This window comes from Rattus rattus, chromosome 1 (genome assembly GCF_011064425.1).
Source record: "Rattus rattus isolate New Zealand chromosome 1, Rrattus_CSIRO_v1, whole genome shotgun sequence".
Taxonomy (NCBI): Eukaryota; Metazoa; Chordata; class Mammalia; order Rodentia; family Muridae; genus Rattus; species Rattus rattus.
The window spans coordinates 201,557,109-201,581,618 of record NC_046154.1 but is presented as its reverse complement, the minus strand read 5'-3'; the positions used below and the strand labels follow the sequence as shown (position 1 = coordinate 201,581,618).

General features: G+C 35.6%; 1 protein-coding gene across 3 annotated transcripts in view; it reads left to right on the top strand.

Annotated features, from left to right (window-relative positions):
* Usp15 (ubiquitin specific peptidase 15) overlaps positions 1-24,510 on the top strand; it is a 92,004-nt gene that overhangs the window by 23,241 nt on the left and 44,253 nt on the right. For 2 of the 3 annotated variants that reach the window (XM_032913272.1, XM_032913296.1), the window contains exons 4-7: positions 3,111-3,237; positions 5,864-6,009; positions 10,670-10,731; positions 21,300-21,386. In XM_032913272.1, the coding sequence (XP_032769163.1) occupies positions 3,111-3,237; positions 5,864-6,009; positions 10,670-10,731; positions 21,300-21,386 (422 nt within the window). The remainder of the gene's footprint in view (positions 1-3,110; positions 3,238-5,863; positions 6,010-10,669; positions 10,732-21,299; positions 21,387-24,510) is intronic. The other variant, XM_032913281.1, reaches the window with a different exon arrangement.

Sequence of the window (24,510 nt, the reverse complement as noted above, 5' to 3'; positions counted from 1 at the left end):
GAAATCCCAGGGAGAAGAGTGGAGCAGGTAGAGGAATGCCTGAAGAGGGAACAGCTGAAGCTGTTTTCAAACAGAAAGAGATACAAATTCTAGTCAGGAAACAGTCTCAGACTGAAGAGACATAAACGCATATCAAAAGTTCACAAGACCAAAGATATTCCTCAGAAGTTCTGGACAAAGGGATACATTGTCCTCAAAAAATGCATAAATCAAAGAAACTTGTTTCCCACCAGAAGTAATGGAAGCCAGGAAACTGCACTGCTCTCAGAGGACTACAAGAAAGTAACTGCCAACCCGGGATTCTGTGGCCAGGAAAGGGAGTCTTCATAAGGAGAGGAAGATAGAAAGACCTTTAAATTCTTTATCCTCCTGTCTGTTTTCCTGGTTTTAGGATTTTAGGATTACTTGTGTGCTTTCCTATACCTGCTGTGATATATTTTAAGATTAGGTTATAAAAAACTCTGCAGTTTATATCTTAGGTGTATTTTTTCTCCCCTTTCCATTCCTCTTAGTTCTCTGTCTTGGGAAATTGCGCTGTGCATAGCAAGGATATGCAGATACTCTAGGACAGGAATGTGGATGTCTAAATGAGTCTTCTATAGCCCAGGGCTTGACAGGACTTCAAGAGAAGTCTCACCCCAGATCAGGATAGCTTAAATCTACAGGTTTTTATCCTCAGAAATGATGTGGGTGTCTCCTGTAAGTCCAAGATAATTTGTCATGTAGTGGTAGGTTGTTCATGATAGTTAAGTTACCTGGATGCTGTAAATTAACACAGCAAGAAATGTGGCTTTGGCTACACAGTGAGCAGAAACTATAAAACATAAGTATCAATAAAAACCTAGTGGGCCGTAAGCAAACTGAGGAGAATTTGGGGTTGAGGAGAATGCCAGTGAGTACTTGAAGGGACAGTAGGGAGGCCCTGACAGCTGTAGGAATATAACCTTTGCAAATGTCTCTACTATAAACCGAAATATTAAAAACACTATGTCATGGATTTGGTGATTTGCCAAAGTAGTGCCCAATATCTAATTGTATTGCCTATAGTCCTTGTATAAGGATAATAAGCTAAAAATGGAATCTTTAAATATAACAGAGCAATATTTTGTTAGCTTTGAGGATTTTATTACTTTCAGAATTCAAATGGCAGTAAAAACCAAGAAATATTTCTGAAAACATGGTCTTAAGAATTTAAAGCCGAAGCGTGCACTGTAACATTACCATAGGAATGTCAGAGATGACTCACAGGAATATTTTAACAAGATCCATTAGGAATTAAGGATGCCATACTCTTAATAATGATCACCGGTAAACTAGTAAAATATCCTGGGTCATCAAACTCCCAAAATAACATAAAAGAAATGATCCAGTATATTTCCAAGTCCCTAGTAGGATTAAACTAGCAATTAATAATGGAGGCACTTGATAATCCCCAACTGCCAGCAGAAACACAAGAATCAAAATTTAAAGTAAATGATAATAAAAATTAATTTATAAAAATGATTGAAAAGCCTACTCTGCCTCCCAAATACTGAACATTAAGATCTCCAGTGGAGGGGGGCTTGCTTCAGCTACTTGATGAAATTCTTTCCATTGCTACAAAGGAAAAGAGAAAGGAATGGGTAAAGTCATTGTGGAGAGTGTTTACAACTGAATACAAATATTGAGAGAAAGGAAACAAGAGCAGTTTTTTTCAAGTTAAATAGAAATTTGGAGCTGGAGAGGTGGCTCAGTGGTTGAGAGCACCTACTGCTTTTCCAGAGGTCCTGAGTTCAATTCCCAGGAACCACATGGTGGCTCACAACCATCTGTACTGGTGTCCAATGCCCTCTTCTGGTGTGTCTGAAGACAGTTACCGTGTCTTCATACATAAAATAAATAAATCTTTTAAAAAATATAATGTACATTTAAAAAAAGAAATGGAGATTTAATTTTAGTAAAAAAATACTATAATGTAGACATCAGTGAAGTAAAATATAATTACAGTAGTATAGTATCTTAGGATTTTACTTGGCTATTAAATCCCAGTCCCAAACTTGTTGGTAACAATATTTGATTTCTAGTTTTTTAATTATTAATTAGCTACAAGAAAGTTATAAAAATTCAGTATATTGTTACATTCTTTAAACTCTGCATCATTCTGTGTAAGAAATTTAAAGCATCTTAGTTGAGTCAAAATTTAAGTTTTACACTGTGAATTAAGCCTATTAAAATTAGAGACATGTAGTCTGTGAGACTATTTTATAGATTTGTAACAAACATAATTAAGAGAACATATCCAAGGAATTAATGCTGGATTTTACAGCAAACTTCAGATAGTCATTTAAAACCGTGAGTTGAGACAGGTTTCCTGGCCATGAAAGGGAAGTTTGCCATTCCTGTATTGAGTTTGATGCGGCTGCTAGTCTGTGTCAGTCATTGGAGCCTCCCTTTGCCATGTCTGTCTAAGTGTCATGTATCAGGCCAGTTACTATCTTCAGAAACAGTGTTCATGACTGAAATCCTACAGTTAACCTTTAGAAGAGCAAAAGGAAATACACTTACTTGAAAGGTGAACCTAATATCTAGTTTATCATTTTATACTTTATTTATTTGCATGCTTGACTACTTTTTATTTGTTTGTGTTTTATATAGACTTACTAAGTGCACATTTGAAGGTCAGACAAAGTCATTTTAGACTATTACAGGGCCAGAGCTGTCATTTTAAAAGACGTAGGTTAGCATAAATACTGGTAACAGACCTCATAGATAGATACATAAAGTTCAGAAGTACTTACAGTTACATGTAAGTTTTCTATCTCAGCATTGTTAGAAAGTAGGCATGTCTGTATCTTTATTCAGAGTTTACATGAGTTGGATAGAGTAGACTTGTGTATAATCATTTTCATTAAACTGGAGTAAATTTATTGTTTATGGTATACCAAAATATTAACAGATCAGTAGAATGCCTTTCAAAACTGTTAATGTTTTAAATTATGATTATACTTGCTAATTATATTTTGTTGGCTATCTATAGTTTTTTCTAAAGCCTTGTTACAGGTATGTGTTACTGTGAGAATGCAATGTATTGATAGACTTCATACTAATTGGTTTCTTTTTTTTTCTTTAAGGTGGTAGAACAGGGCATGTTTGTAAAGCACTGCAAAGTGGAAGTCTACCTCACAGAACTGAAGCTCTGCGAGAATGGGAACATGAACAATGTTGTAACTCGGAGATTTAGCAAAGCTGACACAATAGGTAATGGAGGCTCCTGTCCCAGACCACTGCCTTAGATGTTCACCCGGGAACTCCTGATTGGACTCTAAACCACTGCCTTACCTGTGACTCCTGGTTGTAGACTACTGGGCTGCTCACCGCTTGGGGGTTTATTCATAAACATGGAAGTAGCTCAGCTTCCTGGGCCATGCGGCTTCCAGTGGGCCAGCTTGTTTCTCACTGTGTTCATTAAATGAATTTAATGTTTGTGCCAGTTTTAATCTAAGAAACCACATATATTTTAAAATTAGCATTTGAAAGAAAGGTGTGCCATGTTTATAGCAACAAAATATAAACTTAAGTAGACCTTTAAACGAACCATATTTAAACAAACCTGGTCAAGTATGGAGAAGAAAAAGCCAGTTGGTATTTCCTTCATTACAGGTCAGTAGCTGAGGCTGCAGGCTTGATGTTACTGTAGCATATTGAGGGTTTGTTCATGAACAACTCAGCTCTCAGTGGACCTACTTCTCTGTAGCCATAAAAAATATAAATATACAAATACTGACAATGAATTTAACACATTAAATTTTTTAATTACACACATTAATTATATATATGCTAGTAAGTTTAACTGAAATGTTCATATATGTAGGTGATATAATTAGATTTTATTTGCCCCCATTAGCCTGTCTTCTCTTATTACCTTTATAATGTACAGTGTTAACAAAGAAGAGCACATTTATCTTCTTTATAAGGTATTTATTAAAAAGATAATAATAAAAGTGATCTTGTTGGAAATATAAGCCAATAAGAGACTGTACTCACAGTTATAAGAAGAAATACTGTAAGGCAACTGGACCAGTTTAGCAAAGTAGTAATAGTAAGTCATCATGTAGGGTGTGTGACCGTCCAGCCACAGGTTCTTGGCTAAATGAACAGTGCCCAGCATGGTTTTGTCTGTTGAGTGAGCCTTAATTCCAATCAGACAGTTATGGGTACCTGTAATCATAAAATCTCTTGCAATTTATAAATCTTTATTTTAACAAAAATGTTATAGAAAAATCTGAGTCCATCAGAAACTTTTGTGATTATTTTACTGACAAACTCCAGAAATCAACTGGTTTTAATTTCTACATTGAAAACAATCATTAGGAAGTTTTTACTTGACATACTAAATAAAAATTTACAGAGGATAAATGTAATTTATGCAGAATATCTATTTATCAGGAAGCTTGATGTAACACAGATTTTAACCTACTTTAAATATACTAATACTTTTTAAGGGTACAGACATTGAATATATGTCACAAAATTGTAAATGAACTAAATTTTTATATAACTTGAAATTTCTTATTCTGTTAAGTGGATGTTTTTCACATTGCTTGGAATTAGGGTAATAAGTAAAACATGGAGATATATATACTTACCATTGTGGTCTTTTAAAAATGTGATTGAAACTGATTTTTTAAAAGCTTTACTAAATTGTCTACCTAAAATTAGAAAATTAAATCTCCATTTTCATGTTGCTACTAAATGAATAAAATACTCTGCTTTCAGCTTGTACTGCCCATATAATTTATAGTAAAAAAAAAAAAACAACAAAAACCTATTTAAAATAGTTTGGCATCTTAGGGCTGAAATACTTGTCTTTGATGTTTTACTTCTAAATTGTTGTTTTGGCACCGAGCATGTCCAGTAGAAGATAAAATTCAACATTTGAGGCCAAGTGCTAAGAACATAATTTTGTTCAAAGGCTTCCTAAAAGTTCTTTGTTAATAAAGATTAATAACAGTTTTCTAATTTTCTGGCTTAAAGTATTATTTTACTAATGTTCTACCCAGCATAGCACTCTTACTTCCAGTCTCAGCTATCCTACATCTTCACATATGTGATAGGAATCTTAGTTATCATAAAGTCAGACTTTGTCCCCTGCTGAGAAGTCTTCTATTCTATGTTCTTCCCTGCATCAGTAACTAACTGCCTGGTCTTGCAGTTGCTCAGGTAAAAACCTCGGAGCACTGGGCCAGCGACATGGCTCAGCAGGGAATGTTGTACTTGCAGCCACACTGAAGCTTAGTGTGTGTTCTGCCCACAATACCCATGCATGCTCATGCCTCCTCACACGCAAGTAAAGAAACGCATTAGATAAGTGTAACAATTGTCTTCCTGTTTAAAAAGAATCTTTAAGGAAAAAAAATGTGATATTTGGATGTGTTTTTACCACCCACACACAGTCTCAGAGTGTAAAGGGTATGTTTCATGTGAGATATTCTTAAATTCATTGCATATGAATACAAATATTTTCCATTGCTGGTATCTCCTTACCATACTTTAGTTTCTAACTCCTACATAGTCTTAGAAACACATTGATTTTATATTGTGTTAAAAGTTTATTCTGTGGAACAAATTACATTTTAGTGTTAGACAATTTTAATTTTTAACTTTTACAACCTTAAATTTCTCAAATAATCATGTCGGTATTAAAATTATCATTGTCTCCCTTAACAGACACAGCATTTTGAATTCTTATTTATCTGGTTTTTTGCTATTTTATCCTTATTTTAATAAATTTATAATGCTTAGTCTGGTAAGAATTGAGCTCTCTGTAGCTAATAAACTATTTTTAAATTACCGTATTTACATATCTTCCCTTCTTAAATTTCAGACACAATTGAAAAGGAAATAAGAAAGATCTTCAATATTCCAGATGAAAAAGAGGCCAGACTATGGAACAAGTATATGAGTAACACATTTGAGCCACTGAATAAGCCAGACAGCACCATCCAGGATGCCGGCCTATACCAAGGACAGGTATTTGTTAGCAATCATTTCTTTGTAAGATTTATTGTGCTTTATGTGTATGTTTGAGTACCTGCGTATATTTCGATACCACATACATTCCTGGTGCCCATGGAGACCAGAAGAAGGCATTGGAGTCCTTAGGACTGGAGTCACCGGTACTTGTAAGCCAACTGGGTGCTGGGAACTGAACTTAAGTCCTCTACAAAAACAGCAAATATTCCTAAAGGCTGAGCTATCTCTCCAGACCAAGACTGATGTTTATTTTAAATGCAGCTTTTGCAATAAAAGACTTTGTGAGCGTTGTGTAATGTATGGTGAGTTCTGTCTCATGCTGCTTCTTTTTAACTCTTCTCCAGCCTCCTTGGTCAATAACAGTGATTTCTAACTTTCTTCTTGCACTTGGAAACACTCTATTTCTTAAGAATGTTTTCGGTAACAAAAGCTAATATTGTAAAAGCAGATTTCCTATAAAGGATCAAAAAGTGTTTTTGTCTCTACTGGCCTTACATAAAAAGGCCACTGTGACTCTCCCATATATATTAACAGTGTAAATGCAGCTAGACACGGTGCATACACCTGCCTTACAGTAACTCAACAGAGCTGTGGGCTAAATGAACCTTAGTATGCCCATCCCTTATGGGTCTACCAGCTCTCAATTCCATCTTCCCTTCTGATGTAATTCAAAGAATTCAATATATTGAGAAGATAGGGTGTTTAATTACAGTGAGGAACTGATCCTACCTTGTAGCTTTCTCTTTCTTTCTGTCCCTGTCCCAGCACAACACATCTCGCTACCTCTACTTTCTTACATATTTACAAAGTCCTCCTTTACCAGAATTCATTATGAAATGCAAATCTAGTTATTTGGCTTTCATAAATATTCTTTGAGTCCTTAAGGGTTATGAAGTCCAGAGCTCTTAGCCAGCATGCAGGTCCTGGGTGAGCCTCTCATCTGGTTGTCCATCTTTAGATTATTCTTGTCTTTTGATTACTGTAGGATTCCTACAGTATGTTTTTAAACGCATTACCCATCTGCCTGATGTACTAGTCTTCCCATTTCCCTGCATCTGTCCAGTAAAATGTTCTAACAGTTCAAATGTTCATAGTATCCATCTCATCCCATTATGTAGGTGCATCAGATCACATTAATTTACCCTTCAGATTCCAACCCAGGGGTCATAGCGCCTCTTCAGCTGTCCCTCTTTTTCTTAATACCCACTGATCTTTAAAGAATTTCTCCCCTATATACTTAGGCTCTAAGCTTCATGTTTTGATTAGTTTGTTTTTTTAGTAGCTAGTACCTAACAGAGTGACTGGTGATTCTGCGTGTAGATGGCTTTCTTTTGCCAGCTTATTTGAAAATTATTATTAATATCAATAATGTGATAGAGTTATAAAAAAACTAAGATAAATTAATTGTTAGTAAATGCCTGCTATATGTCAAGTATTATACTAGGCTAGCAAAGACAATCCTTTTGGGAGCTGAGGAGCTAGTCCAGTGTGCCAAGTGCTTGTATGCAAGCATAGGGACCTGAGTTTGATCCCCAGCACTGGAGTGATGGAGACAGGCAAATCCCGGGTCTCCTTGTGTAATTGGCAAGCCCAGGTTCCAGTGAGACCCTACCTCACAAGACAAGGTGAATCATACTGAAGAATAATAGGTGAATCTCTATTGAAGAATGATGCCTTCCATGGCCCTCTGGCCGCACAGCATGTGCACACATACAAGCACACCTGAATGCAGACAATTAAAATTTTTTAAAGAATAAAAGAAATGGTGCTGTTAGCCATCTACCTCCCTCCAGAATTTCAGAAACTTCAAAGCAATGATTTTCAAACTCATTTTAACCATTATAGTTTTAAGCGTAACTACAAATTCAGTACACGCAGTAGGAAAGTTGCCTGATTAACAATCAAATAAGACCTAGTTAGTCTCCTCACAGATAATGAGTTCCCTCCATCCCCACCAGTCACAAACCCTACTCTGCTTACCATCTGTTGGTACTTGAAGTAAGAGCACTATTTGAAATGATGTAGAGTTAATTCATTCAATGTTTTAGAAGCCTTATCTAATGGATGTTATTTTCCCCAGACATAGAGAAAAATGGTCTTAGAAAGTTAAAGAATTCGATGTTGTTGATAGATATACATTTGTCAGTCTGAAGATTAGACTTAATGAGAGAATTAAGCTAGTTTAATGAGATTAAATATTTGTGATGACTTCTGTTCATTTGTGAGGAGGTATGATTCAAAGAATATACACTAAATTTTTCAAAATAAAAATATTGTGTATGTAATGTGAATACAGAGACTAGAGAAGAATATCAGTGTCATTTTCTTTTTGTTTACCTTATCTCTTGCCAGCGCTCCTCGCTGAACTGGTAGGTGGGTGCTTTGAGTTCCCAAAATGTACTTTTCTCATCCCAGTACCCAGCTCCTAGTGCTGGGATTCTAGGCAAATACAGTCCTGCCCAGTCTTATTATGTGCATGCTGAACATTTGAAATCAGAGCATGCCACACTCCTATTCACTGAGCTGTCTCCTTAACCCTCATTTGATCCTGCCCCCTCCACTCTTACTGTAAGGTAAAGCACCTTAGAAAGTAAGAGAGAATAGGATTCAAGACATGGCTCAGTGCTTACAGAGGGACCTGAGCTTGGTTCTCAGGACCCACATTGGTGACTCACAACCATCTGTAACTCCAGGTTCAAAGGATTCCAAGCCTCTTTGGGCCTCTTCAGGTTCCTGAACTTGTGCATATACCAGTACATATACATAAAACTGTACATTACTTAAAAATAAACAGGTAAAAGAAAGGAAGAGAGAGATTATTGAAGTTTGCCTGCTCATATTGATTGATTTTTTTTCTCCCTGTCTCCCTTTAAGTATTGGATTTTTCAAAACTTTAACAATAAGCAAAACTTAACTCAAAAAACTGATACATTTATATAAAGGAGTGAATTTTATTATTTCTTGTGGCTTATTAATACTATCTATAACTTTAAAATATGGAATATTGAAATGTTGCTAAAGTAGTAAATGTTAACTGGGACTTTTTAGTAGCTGAAATTCTTTGTTTTATACCTGATTTAACTCCTTCAAATGATCATAATATTTATGTATATACAGATATAGTTGATAATGTATCACTGTACTTGCAAGTTTTAGTAAAGAAAATCTTAAGCTGTGAATCACTCAATAAATTCTACTTAATAAGTCTTTTAAATAATATACTTCCACACTGAGATGATATTTAGAAAATTGAGATCGTGCATAACTGGTAGGCAAAGAAAAGAATATAGAGAGGTGAGGGTGCCAGCTACTTAATGTACTTAGAAAGCTACGCACACAGCAGAAAGCTTTTCTGAGTGTGAAATGAGCTCTTTTAACAAGTTACATGAGTGTTTGGATGAATATGTCAATATCACTTACACTTCACACTTCATGCTTTACCCATTATATTTTATCCGTTGCATTTTATGTGACTAGGGTCAAAAAGCCAATTTATAAAAGGTTTGGAAGCACACAGTCCACCAAAGAATATCACTGTAGTAGGTACAGTACTTTGTAATTGTAAATATAAGAAAAAGTTAATGAAACTAAATATATAGAATATATTCAAGTTTGTAGTTAACTATATTTCAGTTCATGTTTATTGTCTTACATTATAGTTTTACCATGAAAATTTAGATTTTTAGTTTCTCGCTAGCAGTATATCAAACTTCTTTAAGTATTTTTAATTTTTTTCTTCCTTACATAGACTCATCCTTAATAGGAACTACAAGGAGGCTGCTTTGTTAATCTAAACATAAAGGGAAAGAGCTGGGGACGTTTTAAAGTAGCTTTGTCTTGGCATGGATTCTGTATTACTAAGATGATTTTTGTCTACCTGACACATGCTGCAGCAAGGAATTTGAGTATTCATAATTTTATTATGAGATTCTTCTAAATGTGCCTGTCAGTTATGTACTAGAAATTTCATAATGTAAAGCTGGCAAGATGGCTCAGTAGGTAAAGACACTTGCTGCCAAGTCTGACTCTTTGAGGTCCATGCACATTACTGGAGGGAGAGAAATGACTCCTGCAAATTGTCCTCTCATCTCCATGTGTGTGTACACCAAGGCACATGTATGCCCATATATCATGGGTATCTACACACATTGGAGCTCATACACACTACAAATAAATGCATAAAACATTTAAATAACAAATAAATAAAAACATTTCTAAAGAGGTTTCAGAATTCATATAAATAATAAAAGATGAACACTAACTTCAAATCCCAAAATAAATTAGAAGTAATGTATTGTTTGGAATTATTTTTGCCACAGTTTCTCAGTATTTGCATAATAATAATGAAATCATATAGCCACTGATAGGTCATTTGTTAATTGTGCAGTCTATGTTTCAAGTACAAATAAATCTTAAAAGTATACACCTTAAACTGAAACAATGTATATTATGTTATTTGGCTTATACTTTCTTAAAGTTATAGAACCAGTGATATTTTCCCCTTTTTTCTTCTTCACTATCAATGCTGACTTATTTCAGACCATTTTGTCTTGTGTCCTTTAATAATTGGTTACTATAGTCCTTATCCACTTGTCTCCTGAAGCTGTTCTGCCTTCATAGCTGTGGAAAAACACCCTTTGTTGTGTCGTGTTTGCAGGTGTTAGTGATAGAACAAAAAAATGAAGACGGAACGTGGCCCAGGGGTCCCTCTGCTCCTAAGTAAGTGCTCCTCCTCCTCCTCCTTGTGGTCTATTGCATGATGATGCGTCTCCTTCAGATGCCGAAGTCCACAGTGTAGCAAAGCTGACTGAATTGCAAGAACACATGTGTTCTTCATCTTTCCTAGTTCACTCTTGGAGACATCTTCTAAGTTTATACTTACACTTTGATTGATGTGTTACAGATTTCAAGCCTTCAACGTCAAATCACTTTTAGAATAAGTCACAGTGTAAATAAATGTTGCATTGTCTAATATAGTCAGATCCTTAAGCAGTTTATGTTTTCTTGATTTTTTTGTGATGTATATCTGTTTTTTAAATGCTTCTTTATGAAAGGCAGTCTGGGGGTGAGAGTAGTATTTTTATTATACAAATGTTTTAGAGTTTAAGTGAATAAGTAGAGATAGTATCTGGAATACTGAGTGCTTTGAATGGTAAACAGAGTTGAAAATGTTTTCAAAATGATAAGATTTACATTATGAAAAACAATCCTATTTATATTTCAATACATAAACTTCAGATATCTGAGAAGTAATCCATGTGTCTATAGTTGTACTATTTCTGTAGTGTAAAGAGAGCATCTACATTCACACTGAGGTTCCTTCTGCAACTACTGTGCTAAGGAAGATGAACGAGATCTATGGACAGCTTCATAGCCATTCAACCTTACCTTCCGCTAGATAACTAACTGGAGGGTCGTTTAATTGTCTACAACCCTGAATTTCAGATTCTCTGGTGAGGGATTGTAGATCTGAATTTTGAAAAACTTTAATGACTTGTAATTAAATTAGTAATTTATTACGTGCTGACATAGCAAATCTATAAAACAGAACAGCCTTGCTACTTGATTGCAAGTTTTCTTCTAAAGGAAATGCACCTTCAGGAAGAGGTTTTATCTTTTTTATATTAGGTAAAGTTTTGTTGTTATTGTTTAAATTTCTTGTGAGTTGGTTCTTAAATATATTAATTTCTTAGAGGTGTATATTGAACCCTGCTTAGTTGAACATACTACATGGATAAAATTTCGAATAAAAGTAGAAATTTTAATAGGAAGAATTAAAAGCCTATGAGTTGAATCATAGATATCTTAACAAGTAGAAATTTGGAAATTATAGACTTTTATAAATATTCATTTTAGTGCTTAATCAAAATCGTAATTGTTTTTCTCACTTAGTTTATATTGTTATATTTTTACTGAATCTTGAAACAATTTTAAATAATAAAATTTGCTTATGCTCCGATATGAGCACTAAAGTTTGGAAACCTTTTCTGTATAAAATTACTACATTCTCCTGGCTGTCTTCTCTACCATTCCCTCTTGTTACAAGAGACTGCCTATGCTGACCTTGAACTCAGGAGCTCACGGAATTCTTTTGTGTCAGCTTCCAAATTAGGTGGGGTTACTAGCCATAGACAGCATTCAGTCCAGATCAGTTTTTCATAATCATTACATCTCTTCACATAACCAGAGTATTTGTAGTTTGTCAGAGTAGAAAACAATTTCTCAATACCTAATACACCATACTCATGTAATAAATCCTGGTGAATGACGATGTAATAATGAAGAGGCATGGAAGTAAGTACACTTAGAGTGTTTTTAAGTTCAGTAAGTAAGGATGCTAACAAAAATTTAAGTATTGCTTAATGGAAACCATAATACTACACTAATGTATTATATTGTCAAATGACAGTGTCAGAATATAAAATGTTTAATATTTGCACTTGTGTACGAAAGGAATCTTAGAAAGCTAACAATAAAAGAAAATTCTCCTAGCTTAAGAAATCTTATGTAACCAAAATCAGTAATAGTAAACAGTGTATTTCCTTGTGAAATACGGACACATTTCAATTAAGACAAAAGATAGATAAATTTACTATTCACACACACCGTGGAAGGGCCTTGTAACACGAATGACCAAATATCTAGATGGGAAGAGCACATCAAATGGTCACTCAGTGTCAGGTGACCATCAAATGGTTGACCAAATGCCAAATGATCAGCCCTGAAAAACATACATGCAAGGTAGCATGAGATGTTTGTATATACATATATACATAATAATAACTAATGACGGATGAAGCTATGAACCTGAAGGAAAACAGGGAGGGGTATATAACAAGGATTGAAGGGGAAAGAGAAGGAAGAATGTTATAATGATAAGATAATTCAAAGAAAAATAAATAAATTGTCTAGATCTACAACCTACTGAGAGCTGTAGAAACTGACAGGCTGGCATATTATAAATCAGTAGGCCTTGTCTGTGCCCAGGCCAGCGATCTGTTCTTGGTAGGATAACTGATCGAGATGTTCAGTTTCATGGATCATCTGATGTACAGCTCTGCCGATGTGGCAAGCAAGCACCCTTAGCATTGTTATCAGAAAGCTGTACTGTATTACAGCAATGTTTTATTTATATGTAAGCAAAAGGCTTGAATTTATAGACTAATACCAAACCATGTAGAAAATAAACCAACAAAACTGTAAGTAAAGATGCAAAAATTTATCTAGTAGATAACAGAATTAGTACAAAACTAAGTAAAAGACCTCTAATGTTACACTACTCAAAATATAGGGGATGGGGAGGAACCATAAAACAGGCAAATGACCTAGAACAAATGAGAGAGCTCAGGGCAGTCTGGTTGTTTAAAACATCAGAGGATTATTCTCTCTGGAGTATAATGGGGTTTTGTTTTGTTTTGTAGTTTTGTTTGCTTGGTGTTTGGAGGCATGTCACAGGGTTTCTACTAGTCTGATAAAACACCACCAAGACCTAAAGCAACTTGAGGAGGAACTCAGGAAGCAGAAGGCAGAAACTGGAGAGATGCTGTTCATTGACGCTCCAGGCTTGCTCAGCCTTCTCGCTTAGGCTATCTTTGACCACCTGCTCTTGGATGGCACCAACCCTTGTCATCAGGGGCTACCCACATCAATCCTGAATCAAGAAAATGGAATACAGTTTGCCTGTAGGCAGGTTTTACAAGACCCGTTTTGATCATTATTGAAATTGTTAGCATTTATGTTAAACCATTAATTTTAAGTGGCACTTGAAGAAATGTTAAATATTATAAATATTAAGGAGAAAACATCATTTTGCGTAAAACAGCTAAAAGATGCATTTAAGTTATCATGAAAAGAAACCCAAAATCTGTTAGAAATCTAAAAATATAAGAACCCCTCAAAAGTGATTTAAATTTTCACGCTAAATAACAACATACAATTTGATGTTTTGATATATATATATATATATATGCAATAAATTTAAAATATCCCATGTTTATTAGTTGCTTTAGAACTTGGATGTATAATCCATGTCTGAGTGTACATTTTCTTATACTTCCCAAAAATGCCTTTTGCAGTTTTACCTTTAAAAGTTTCCTCCTAAGTTTCTGTTGTGTTTATTGTGTCTTCTTTTCAATGACCTTAGCATTAGAGAACAAGCTAGTGTAAGTGCATGGATGATTAAACTGTGTCAAATAGGAAACTGTAAGATAAGATAATTGTGGAAGGCCTGGCATTCCTAAAAGAAAGAGAAAAATATATCAGTATAACCAACAAGAGAAAAACGGAAAGCACTTTATCCCTGAGTTCTGACTTCTAGGATGCAAGTTCATTTTGACTATATTTGCTATTCTAATTTATTCTCTACTATCTAATTTAGGTATAACTATTTTAAAATGCTTTAAATTATTACAATTATATAGCAAAGTAGGTTAGATTGTTTTTCTGAACTAGTAAAAATTCTTGTTTGTGAAAATAACATCAGAATTCATTCATTTTTATTAATTACTAAAAAAAAAAAAAAAATCCTGACAAAAATGTGAGAAGGTATTTAGTGGGAAGAAGTTGAAAACCGTGATGGTTCTGTGTCTCTTGGACGAATAAACATCAGAGTTCATCAGTAAAGTATGTGTGACTGAAAGATAAACGGTGCCAACAATTGTTTTATGTTGTGAGTGATTTGCTGCATGTTTATGTATGTGTCACATGGGTTCGTGCGGAGGTCAGAAGAGGGCATTGGATCCCCTTGGGACAGAAGTTACACGTGTTGTGAGCCCTCATGTAGATGTTAAACAATCTGTAAGACTGAGTGCTCTCGGCTGCTGAGCCTGCCTTCCATGACAGTAGTTGTTAACGTTGCATTGTCTCTCTGTTCCTTACAGTGTTCTGATGACAGAATGCTGACGCAATGGCAGAAACTGTAGAGCATAAACTTAACCCAGTATTGTAGCATCTTATATCATTGTGCTATGAAAGAAGAAACACTGTAGGTGATGCAGTTGGTACAGTCGCTCATCACGTTCTCGCTTGGCTACATGATAGGCATGCAGATGACTGGTAATGGTCCTGTGCTTCTATGCCACTGTATAAAGTACTTCTGTGGACATGTAAGAGAAGAAGCCACATTGTGTAACCAGAAGGATAAAAGGAACTGGTACATAGAAGTCACTGAGTTAAGGGTCAGCACAAAAAGTGCCCATTCCCTTTAACAGTCACACTGTACTGAGACGGAGCAAGTTGACAAGTTGTGTTTTCCTTTTGAAGTAAGAATGTCAGCTTAGTATTGAATTGCATTCATTAATTGAAACGCCATGTTGGGCAGAAAATTCAGATTCTACAGGTATGGTACTGTTGAGGTTTAATTTCCTCTTAAATTGGCATCTGACCTTTCTGACTTTTAAAGAGATAAATACAATGTCTTATATTGCATGTAACCTACACTGGCCAAAATTAGTTTACTGCTAGATAAATGGATTGATATCCAGACAGTCACAATGTAGTATTCCAAACATTTCCTTTGTTCTCTGTAGAAAACCACTGGAACAGGGACAGGGTAGTTTTTAAATTAATCATAGTGAGAGCCAAGTGCCACTGGTCATCCTCAGAAGACTGGCTAACTTAAAAATAACATGGCATCAGTTCTAAAATTTAGCTAGAAAGGGCTATGTGAAATATGGTTTAGCAGTCTAAATCAATGCATGAGCTATGGTCACTTATCAATAATGCTTTACTAGCAAACTTCAACTTTATCTGTAGCCAATCTCTCCTTTTTGGTCTAATTTCCTTGATCTTTAAGGATAACCTTTACCTGTTTTTGTATCGGAACATCCTAGACTTTTCTTTGCTCTTCTCTTACTAATTCATCCTTCCTGTACATACAGTGCCTGACATACTATCCATATAGGAGCCCCACTTTATCTTTGTTTCTTCTCTAATGCCATTTGCTTATAAATAAAAGAAAATCTACCACATTGGGAAACAAACCTTCAATTTCTCCCAAGTACCTTTTGGGCTCCTCTTTGGTGGACTTCCATCACCCCTTGCCTGTCTTGAAGACATCTAGCTGTTGCCAAGGCTGTCCTTAACTACTATTCACAATTTAATAAAATCCTTGTTTCTCTTGGGGAGGGATCATTCACATTGAGTCTGAGAGACTGTCCCTGCCTCCACAGAGTCTATGCAGCAGCTATCCTTACACCTCTTACATGTGTTAGTAATCCTCAGATTTATATAAAGTTCTTTCATTCATAGTAGGCACTCAGAGACAAGAGGTGGTTCATGCTAAACCTTTCTCGTAAGACAAGCTAATAACTGTTCGTAGTATTAGGATTTACAACATCAACTTGTTTTTCCTGATAGGCAGGACACTGCATCTATTTGAACCAGATAATTTGTTCTCTGTTTTGCATGCCTAAATATATACATCCCCTCATCGATGGATGTAATGAGGCACCATTCAGAGATCCAGATTTCTTAGTCACACACTCTTACTAAAGAGCCCATCGCCCAGGTACCTGGAAGTGGTGACTGCTAAGCACTGCTGTTGTCTCCTCTTGTTTCCAACCACCCACAGAACTCTTATGTGGGTTTTATGACTTTATCATAATTAAAGTTAAGTGTAAAATATTTATGAATAGCAATATTGAACAGTTTTATTTTAACCTCAGAACATATTCATAAATTTAACTATTTTAAAATGAAGGTACTTTGAGAGTAGCATTAAAGCACTTTGGCATAACTTTTTATTTGTATTCTTTTTTATATAGTACATTCTGATCATATTTTCCCTCCTCTGATCCTCCCTGATTCTCCTCCCCACTTCGCCCACACTCAGTGCCTGCCTGCCTTCCTGCCTTTATAAAACGAGCAAACAGACAGAAGAAAGAAAAGTGAACAAGAACCACCATAAAACACTTATATTGGAAATCATAATATGCAAGCAAAAGATTAATAAGACAAAAAAAATGTCAAAACAACAGTATGAGGCAAAAAGTTACACAAATACCATTATGTTCACCTTGTGTTGGCCATCTACTACTGGGCATGGCACCCACCCTGAGGGAGGCATCCTTAATACTCTCAGTGAGAATATTCAGTTAAGTGTCAGACAGCTAAACTCTCAGACGTGTGTGTAGTTTACTGTGACACACTGTCTGCATAGAACACATGAAGAGTTCATATGGACATGCAGTTGGAAAAGAAAAGCACTTTGCAGATAATCAACACTGGACACAGGTGGTATACATTTCAAAAGATTCATCACAGTATGGAAATCTGACAGATAATGACTTCTAGTCTGACACTAAGATCTGTATTTGGCTATACTATTAGTCATTTCAAAAAGTATTCTCTAAGTTATACAGGCCTTCAGAACACTGGTGTTTATAGTACAACTTTCTTGTAAGCTCACATTTTAAAAAATTGGTTTTATGGGAAAAGACTGAAATTAACATTATGAATGGAAAGTTTGTCACTACTAGTTAATATTTTCATTCATTTTCCTTGGAGTATAAGCTGCTGCCGCCTATTTTTGAGAGAATGTCCTATAGGCACACTTGTCTGAGCAAGCACAGGCTGTCATTGATGAGGAGATGGGTGAGACCTAGTGACTAGTTCACACTTGGGTTCACACTGTCTGCCTGCTTCAGCATGTAACACATTTGCTTTATGCAGGCTTCCACCGTGCCAGACAGTATGTAAAGGGAGTTTGTAGGCTCAGTAGTGGAGAGTACATACTGTTCTTCCAGAGGACCTGAGTTTGGTTCCCAGCACCCACTGCAGGCACCCCTCAGTTGACTAGGAGTCCACTTTCAAGGGATCTGACACTTCTGGCTTCTGCTGCTACAGGGAACTGCACTCAAGTGCACACCCCCACACATCCAAACCTACACCTCAGTAAAAGTCCTTCTGAGGTGCTTTCTTTTCTTCTTCTTCTTTGTTTTTTGTTTTTGTTTTTTTTGTTTTGTTTTGGTATTTTCAATGAGGTTAAGGAAGATGAACTTGTCAAACAGTGTTTTTCTTTTTAACATACTGATGTTATTTTTACAGGAGAGTTTCCATAGGTTTACAAGATCAAATCTACCAAGCCTTCAGTCTGTTCCCATGGCCCTGAGACATCTCTCTTTTCATAGTACCAGTCCTATTGCTTGTGCATTGAATATCCTCCCCTTTCCCACTCAAGATTGTCCCAATTTTTGTCCCACCCATTCCCATCTTCCAGACCTTTTCTCACTGCATGCCACATGTGTATTATGAAGTGTTCTTAGGAGCCAAGACTTAGAGTAGTAAAGACCACAGTTAGGGTAGTATGTTTTAATTCATCCACGTGTGCCAGGAGTTTGACTTAATATTGACTTTGATATCAATCCAGAAAAAGCTATCAAATAACATTCCAATGTCTCACCTCAGACACCACGAAAATGTCTTGGTTCTTCATCCCGCTTCCATGCACACTGCTCTGAGACTGCCTTCTAGACACAAGTTTATTGCCCTTGCTCCCTCCACTTTCGTAATTCCACCCTCTATTGAATCCCCCTTTGTCGTCTGGATAGTTTCCTGATCTATACTCTGTTCATCACCTATTTCTCTCCCCTAGTAAATGATCTTATTAGGATGTAAGTCTGATTACATTGATGAGCCTCATTAAAATCTCTAATGTTCCAAGAGTTGGATGAAACTTTGATTCCTTCATAGGACATAAAAGGCTCCTTATTATCGTCCCTATCTTAGTTCCTCCTCCTCTTACTACCATATACCTATTTCAGCCAGGGACAGGTTACTGTTAATTCTCTAAACACAATTGTTTCTACAATCCCACACATTTACATACGCTGTTTTTTCCTACTTTGAATACTTCTAATTTCTTTATGTATATATACTTTTTTTTTTTTTTTTTTTTTTTTTTTTTTCCAGAGCTGGGGACCCAACTTAGGGCCTTGCGCTTGTTAGGCAAAGCGCTCTACCACTGAGCTAAATCCCCAACCCTGTGATGTATATATACTCTTAACCACCATTTTTCCAGTTGTTTCTTGGCACAGCTACAGAGTTTTTCATTAAAAGTTGTTAAAGTACTTAGTGTTTTACATCTATTTTGCTTACATCCCCCCCCGAACTCCAGCTTGCTTTAGATCAGTGCTGCTTTCTTCCTCTTCTTCTTCTTCTTCTTCTTCTTCTTCTTCTTCTTCTTCTTCTTCTTCTTCTCCTTCTTCTTCTCCTTTCTTCTTCTCCTCCTCTTCCCCTCCTTCTCCTTCTTCTCCTTCTTCTTCTTCTTTTCTTTTCCTCCTCCTCCTCCTTCTTCTTCATCTTTATTAACTTGGGTATTTTTATTTACATTTCGATTGTTATTCCCTTCCTGGTTCCGGCCAACATCCCCTAACCCCTCCTCCCCCTTCTCTGTAAATGGGTGTTCTCCCCATCACCACCCTCCCCCAACAATCATGTTCACTGGGGGGGTTCAGTCTTGGCAGGACCAAGGGCTTCCCCTTCCACTGGTGCCCTTACTAGGCTATTCATTGCTACCTATGAGGTTGGAGCCCAGGGTCAGTCCATGCATAGTCTTTGGGTAGTGGCTTAGTCCCTGGAAGCTCTGGTTGCTTGGCATTGTTGTTCATAATGGGGTCTCCAGCCCCTTCAAGCTCTTCCAGTCCTTTCTCTGATTCCTATATTCTCAGACTCACTAAGAACAAAGCATATAATAGTAATCTGATTAATGTTGTAATTCAGCTACTCATCAGTAGTAAAGGCTCTGGACAGGCAGCAAATGTCTCCACTGGATTAGATGGAGCCCATCTTTATTTTCATAATTTTTACTCAAAGTAAAATGGAAGGGAATTCTGGAATGTAATACTGAATTGAGTTTTGAAAATTAATATATACAATTCATTGCTGCAACTCAAACTCTGATCCCATTAGATTTTTTTTTCCCTTCTACTTAAAAATGTTTAAGAAGCGGCCAGTATGGTGGTGTGCACCTTCAGGCCCAGCCCTGGGGAGGGAGGCAGAGTCAGGTGCTCTCTGAGATGGAGGCCAGCCAGGTCAAGGCTGCATACGGAAACCCTGTCTCAAAAAAGCAAACAAACAAAAGACTTTAGTTATCAAAGGCAAAGATATTTCTGTTTATTAATATTTGGGAAGTACCAGCTAAAATGTTAGCAGCATCAAAGCTTTAAAATGTTCTCTCTACCATATTTTCTCTTAAAACTATTTTCTATTTTAGCTTAGCACAGTAAAATATCATCCTTTTGGAAAGGCACCTAACATAATCCATCAATACGCAATTTTCAGCAAAAAGAATCTTCACAAAGAAAGGCAATTTTTACTAGTATTTTTTAAAACGTTTACACTTTAAAATTTTTTCTTCTATTTTAGAAATTTCATTGCCCACCATTTATTTCATGTAACATGTGTGTTTCTATAAAGGCTAAATGTAAATTTTGTAGATTATATTGTCCTGCCTGTTCAGCACCTGAAGAGAGGCGGAGATTCAAAGTCTGTCCATCACTTTGGGCCTCGTTTAGAACTTCCGTGATTGAGTTAGCACTGCAGTGTTCAGTCACCAGCTAGATTTTACATAGGAAATATAAATTGTTTACAGAACTCAAGGACAATTGAATCCTTCAGGCAGCTTTATGAACTTTAATTATTTGTAATAGATTTATTGATTTTCCTGTCTGCCTTTAAAGTACATTTACTATCTAAATGCCAGTCATGGTAGAGATTAACACCCCCAACCCAAAAAGATTATGAATTAATGAAGTGAGTATCATAAAGTCCAATAGATATATGGTCTTCAGTTTTTCCAGAGACAGTTTTGTCCACACTTATTTCTTGGGATTCCGTTGGAAGTTCTCCTTTGCTCTTTCCAAGTGACATCAGGATTTATGAATCAGGTACATTCTCTGAAACTGCCTGTGTCAGCACTGCGTGTAACTACAGCACCTTAGCACCTGCAGAGAAAATAAATAGCCTCATCCCTTTAAATGCAGACACTGACTGTAAAGTGCTAGGAACTCTACCCTGAGAAGTGATATATTGAGTTAGTAGATTTATAGGAATAGCAAGTTTTATAATTTCATAAATTTTATTTGAAAAAGTTCCCTTTATACCATTATATTTCAAATGAAAAATACATTGAAAATTAGAAACCAAATGATACTGTAATCAGTTTGATCACAAAAATCTGACTTCTAGTATTCATTTACTATAAACATTGTCATCTGTTTCTTTTCTTTATTTCATAATTTCATAATTTTTCATTTTTTATCTAATTTGACATTTTCATATTTTTAAAGGTCCCCAGGTGCATCCAATTTTTCAACTTTACCAAAGATCTCTCCTTCATCTCTATCAAATAATTATAACAACATCAACAACAGAAAGTAAGCACTGAATCTTAAAACCTCTTTGTTTAATTGGTTGGCAAAAAGATATCTTGTATCTAAATTTAGGGTAAAAGTCTTCGTTGAATCAAAATTTGCTTTCCTTTAAATTACTGATAGTTCTTTCAAGAGTCACTTCACAAGAAATAAACACATTTTTAAAAACTACTTGACTTAATACAGAATAGTATAATAGTTGGCTGAAAAATAATAAAAAGAACTTTCAGAATTTTGTATTCTAAAATTTAGATTCTACCTTGACATTTTTATAGGCAGATATAACTCGTTTGTCATCTCAGTCTGGTCAGCCACCCGTAATAAGGCATGTGTCAGTGAGTCTTACCTGGAAAGCAGAGGCCACGGGAAAAGCACTTTTTAAATACTAAGAAGGGTTTTTTATGTTAAGTGATATTTAGAATTATGTAGTATGTGGAAATATGTGCTTTGCTTACTTGTATTTTAAAAAGTTGATAATCAGGTGGTCCTTCCTGTATCATGTGACTTAGGGACGCTGAACTCAGGTTGCCAGGCAAGCTTCTGTGCTAAACAGTTGGCGTGCTGAGCCATCCTACTGGGGAACTTCCCAGCCCAGGGTTGAGAACTCTGATGCACATAAGATCCCCTGTCTGTATTAGTGGGTGTGATAGGTACCCGTGGTTATGTGTTACCTTTACACTCTAGATGATTTGACTTGCTAGTGCACTTCTCAGATGGCATCATACTTATACATTTGAAAACACTAAAGCAGTTTATGAAGTATTCATAAATCAAGCAGTAATTCCATTTACCATCTTAACATCCCTGTTGAAATTCTTATGTTTTATAGGAACTTGGTAAAGTGCTTCTGACATGTCTGGGTTTTAAGTAGATGATAAGAGCTAAGATGATTTTAAAGGGAAAAATAATGAAAAGGGTTAGTTCTATGACATACTAAAAAATAAGTGTGAACAGCACAGTTTACCAAAGAGTACACTTCCAGGTCAGTGGATCAGCAACCCAGACCATCCTTAGACGGAAAGTAATGTTAGCATTGCAGAGTCTTCTGCATGGTTTCTCTGTAGAACTTTTAATCCATGATTAATCAAGCATATAAAAGAAGGTAAAGAAATAAAAAAAACTCATTTTGTTTTTCACGGATAAACACATTTGTAAAGGTGAGAAATTATCTGAAGCAGAAAACTAAATGATATAAGTGGGTAATAGAAGGAATTGAGTGTAAGTATTTTACATTGTCAAGCTTCCCACTAATTAGTTTTGTAAATTAAAACCATAAAAAATTAAACAGTAACATCTGTCCCTAGGCTTTCTCTAAGTGGCTGGAATATTAACACACCTTTTCAGTGATATTTCCCAATTCAAACAGTCTTTAAACATAACTTCATTTCATAACTCATAAATTATGCAATATATACTAGCATTGCACTGTCACATAATAAGTCCATAATAAGGAAACATGGGCACTGCAGCACAAAAGACTTAGAGTTTTAATTCATCAAAATTACTTTTTGTTGGGGATAAAATTTTGTTTATACTAATTGCAGATGGCTACCACATTTACTATAAAATAAGTCAATTACAGGTGTACTATGCCCTTACGCTCATCTCAACAGGACATAGTGGTATTCACTAATAGACACTATTTTGACTAGCGTTATTGTGCTGGTGTATGTGTCTCTTGTTTTTCTGTTTTAGTCTTATTTTTCCCCTTCATAAAATAAAAATATCCTAATGCACTCTAGTCTCAGACCCTCTGAAACAGGAACTCCTGAGGGGAGCTGGAGATTATTTTAGGGGCTTGTAACAGAAGCTGCCTCCTGAGACGTTCCTCTGTGATCATTTGTGAGCTTGAAAGAAAGTTGGATGCATGACTTACCTTTCTGAGGAATGAACAGAATTGTAGGTAGGTGTGTGTGTGTGTGTGTGTGTGTGTGTGTGTGTGTGTGTGTGTGTGTGTGGTAATTTGAATTAATATACTTAGTGACTGTTTTACATAAGGCTGTCTTGATTTTCACTTGACGTGAAGAAGAAATAGGCAGAGACTTCAGATAGAAATGGTACAGTTTCAGTAAGAGTAGGTTGACAAGCAGAGCTTTAAAACTTCCTGAGTAGACACTCAGGAAGATTTAAATTGTTAGAATTTAAATGTTAGAATCTAGAGTTAAACTGCAGAATTATATAGATAGGATTGTATAAAACATTTACAACTACAGAAATAACACTTATTGGAAATAGGATAAAGAACGCTTGCAATTACTTCATTTAAGTTTTATAAAATTGAATAAAATCTGGAGTATAAAAATAAATAAAATAAAAAAAAAGAATTGACACCTTATATAAAAAAATTGTGAAGCGTCTGTTTTTAGAGTACACTTCATTTACCCTGTACAGCAATGTTACCTCTTAGGTGATAAAATATTTTGCCTCAATTATAACTTATAAACATTTTTTAAATCTGCCAATTTTCTAAAATATTAATGGTTTTATTACCTTGTTTTTCTATACTACTTTATTTGATATATTACTAACATTGTTACTCAAGGTATTTTAATGATGTACTATCTAGATTTTAACACTCCGTATCAAAATAGGTGTTTTGTTAATTTTATTCAGTCTCCTTTGAAATGAAATGATGCCCTGTATGAGATTAAGTCATAGCAGTAATTGTAGATTTTATAGAAATCTAGGACATGCCATCTGTTTTTGTTAAATACCCTAGTTGAACACATTTTCATTAACTGCAGAGTAAACTTGATCATATGTTTACAATGTCAAACAGCAATACTGATTGAAAATTAATCTGCAAGTTATATTAAAAAGTCAGATCTGATTCCATTTTCACATATTAAGGAGTTTACAATACAGACTCAACATAGTATACTTTTTGTTTGTTTTGTATTTTTTTTTGGGAGGGGTTGGCATTTGTTTGTTTGTTTGCTTGATTTTGAGACAGGGTCTCTCTGTGTAGCCCTAGCTGTCCTAGAACTTGCTCTATAGATCAAGCTAGCCTCAAACTCAGAGATCTTTCTGACTCTGCCTCCTGAATGCTGGGATCAGAGGCATGCGCCACCACTACCGCCCCCAACACAGTATACTTTTTAAAACTCCTATTAATATTTCTGTAAAT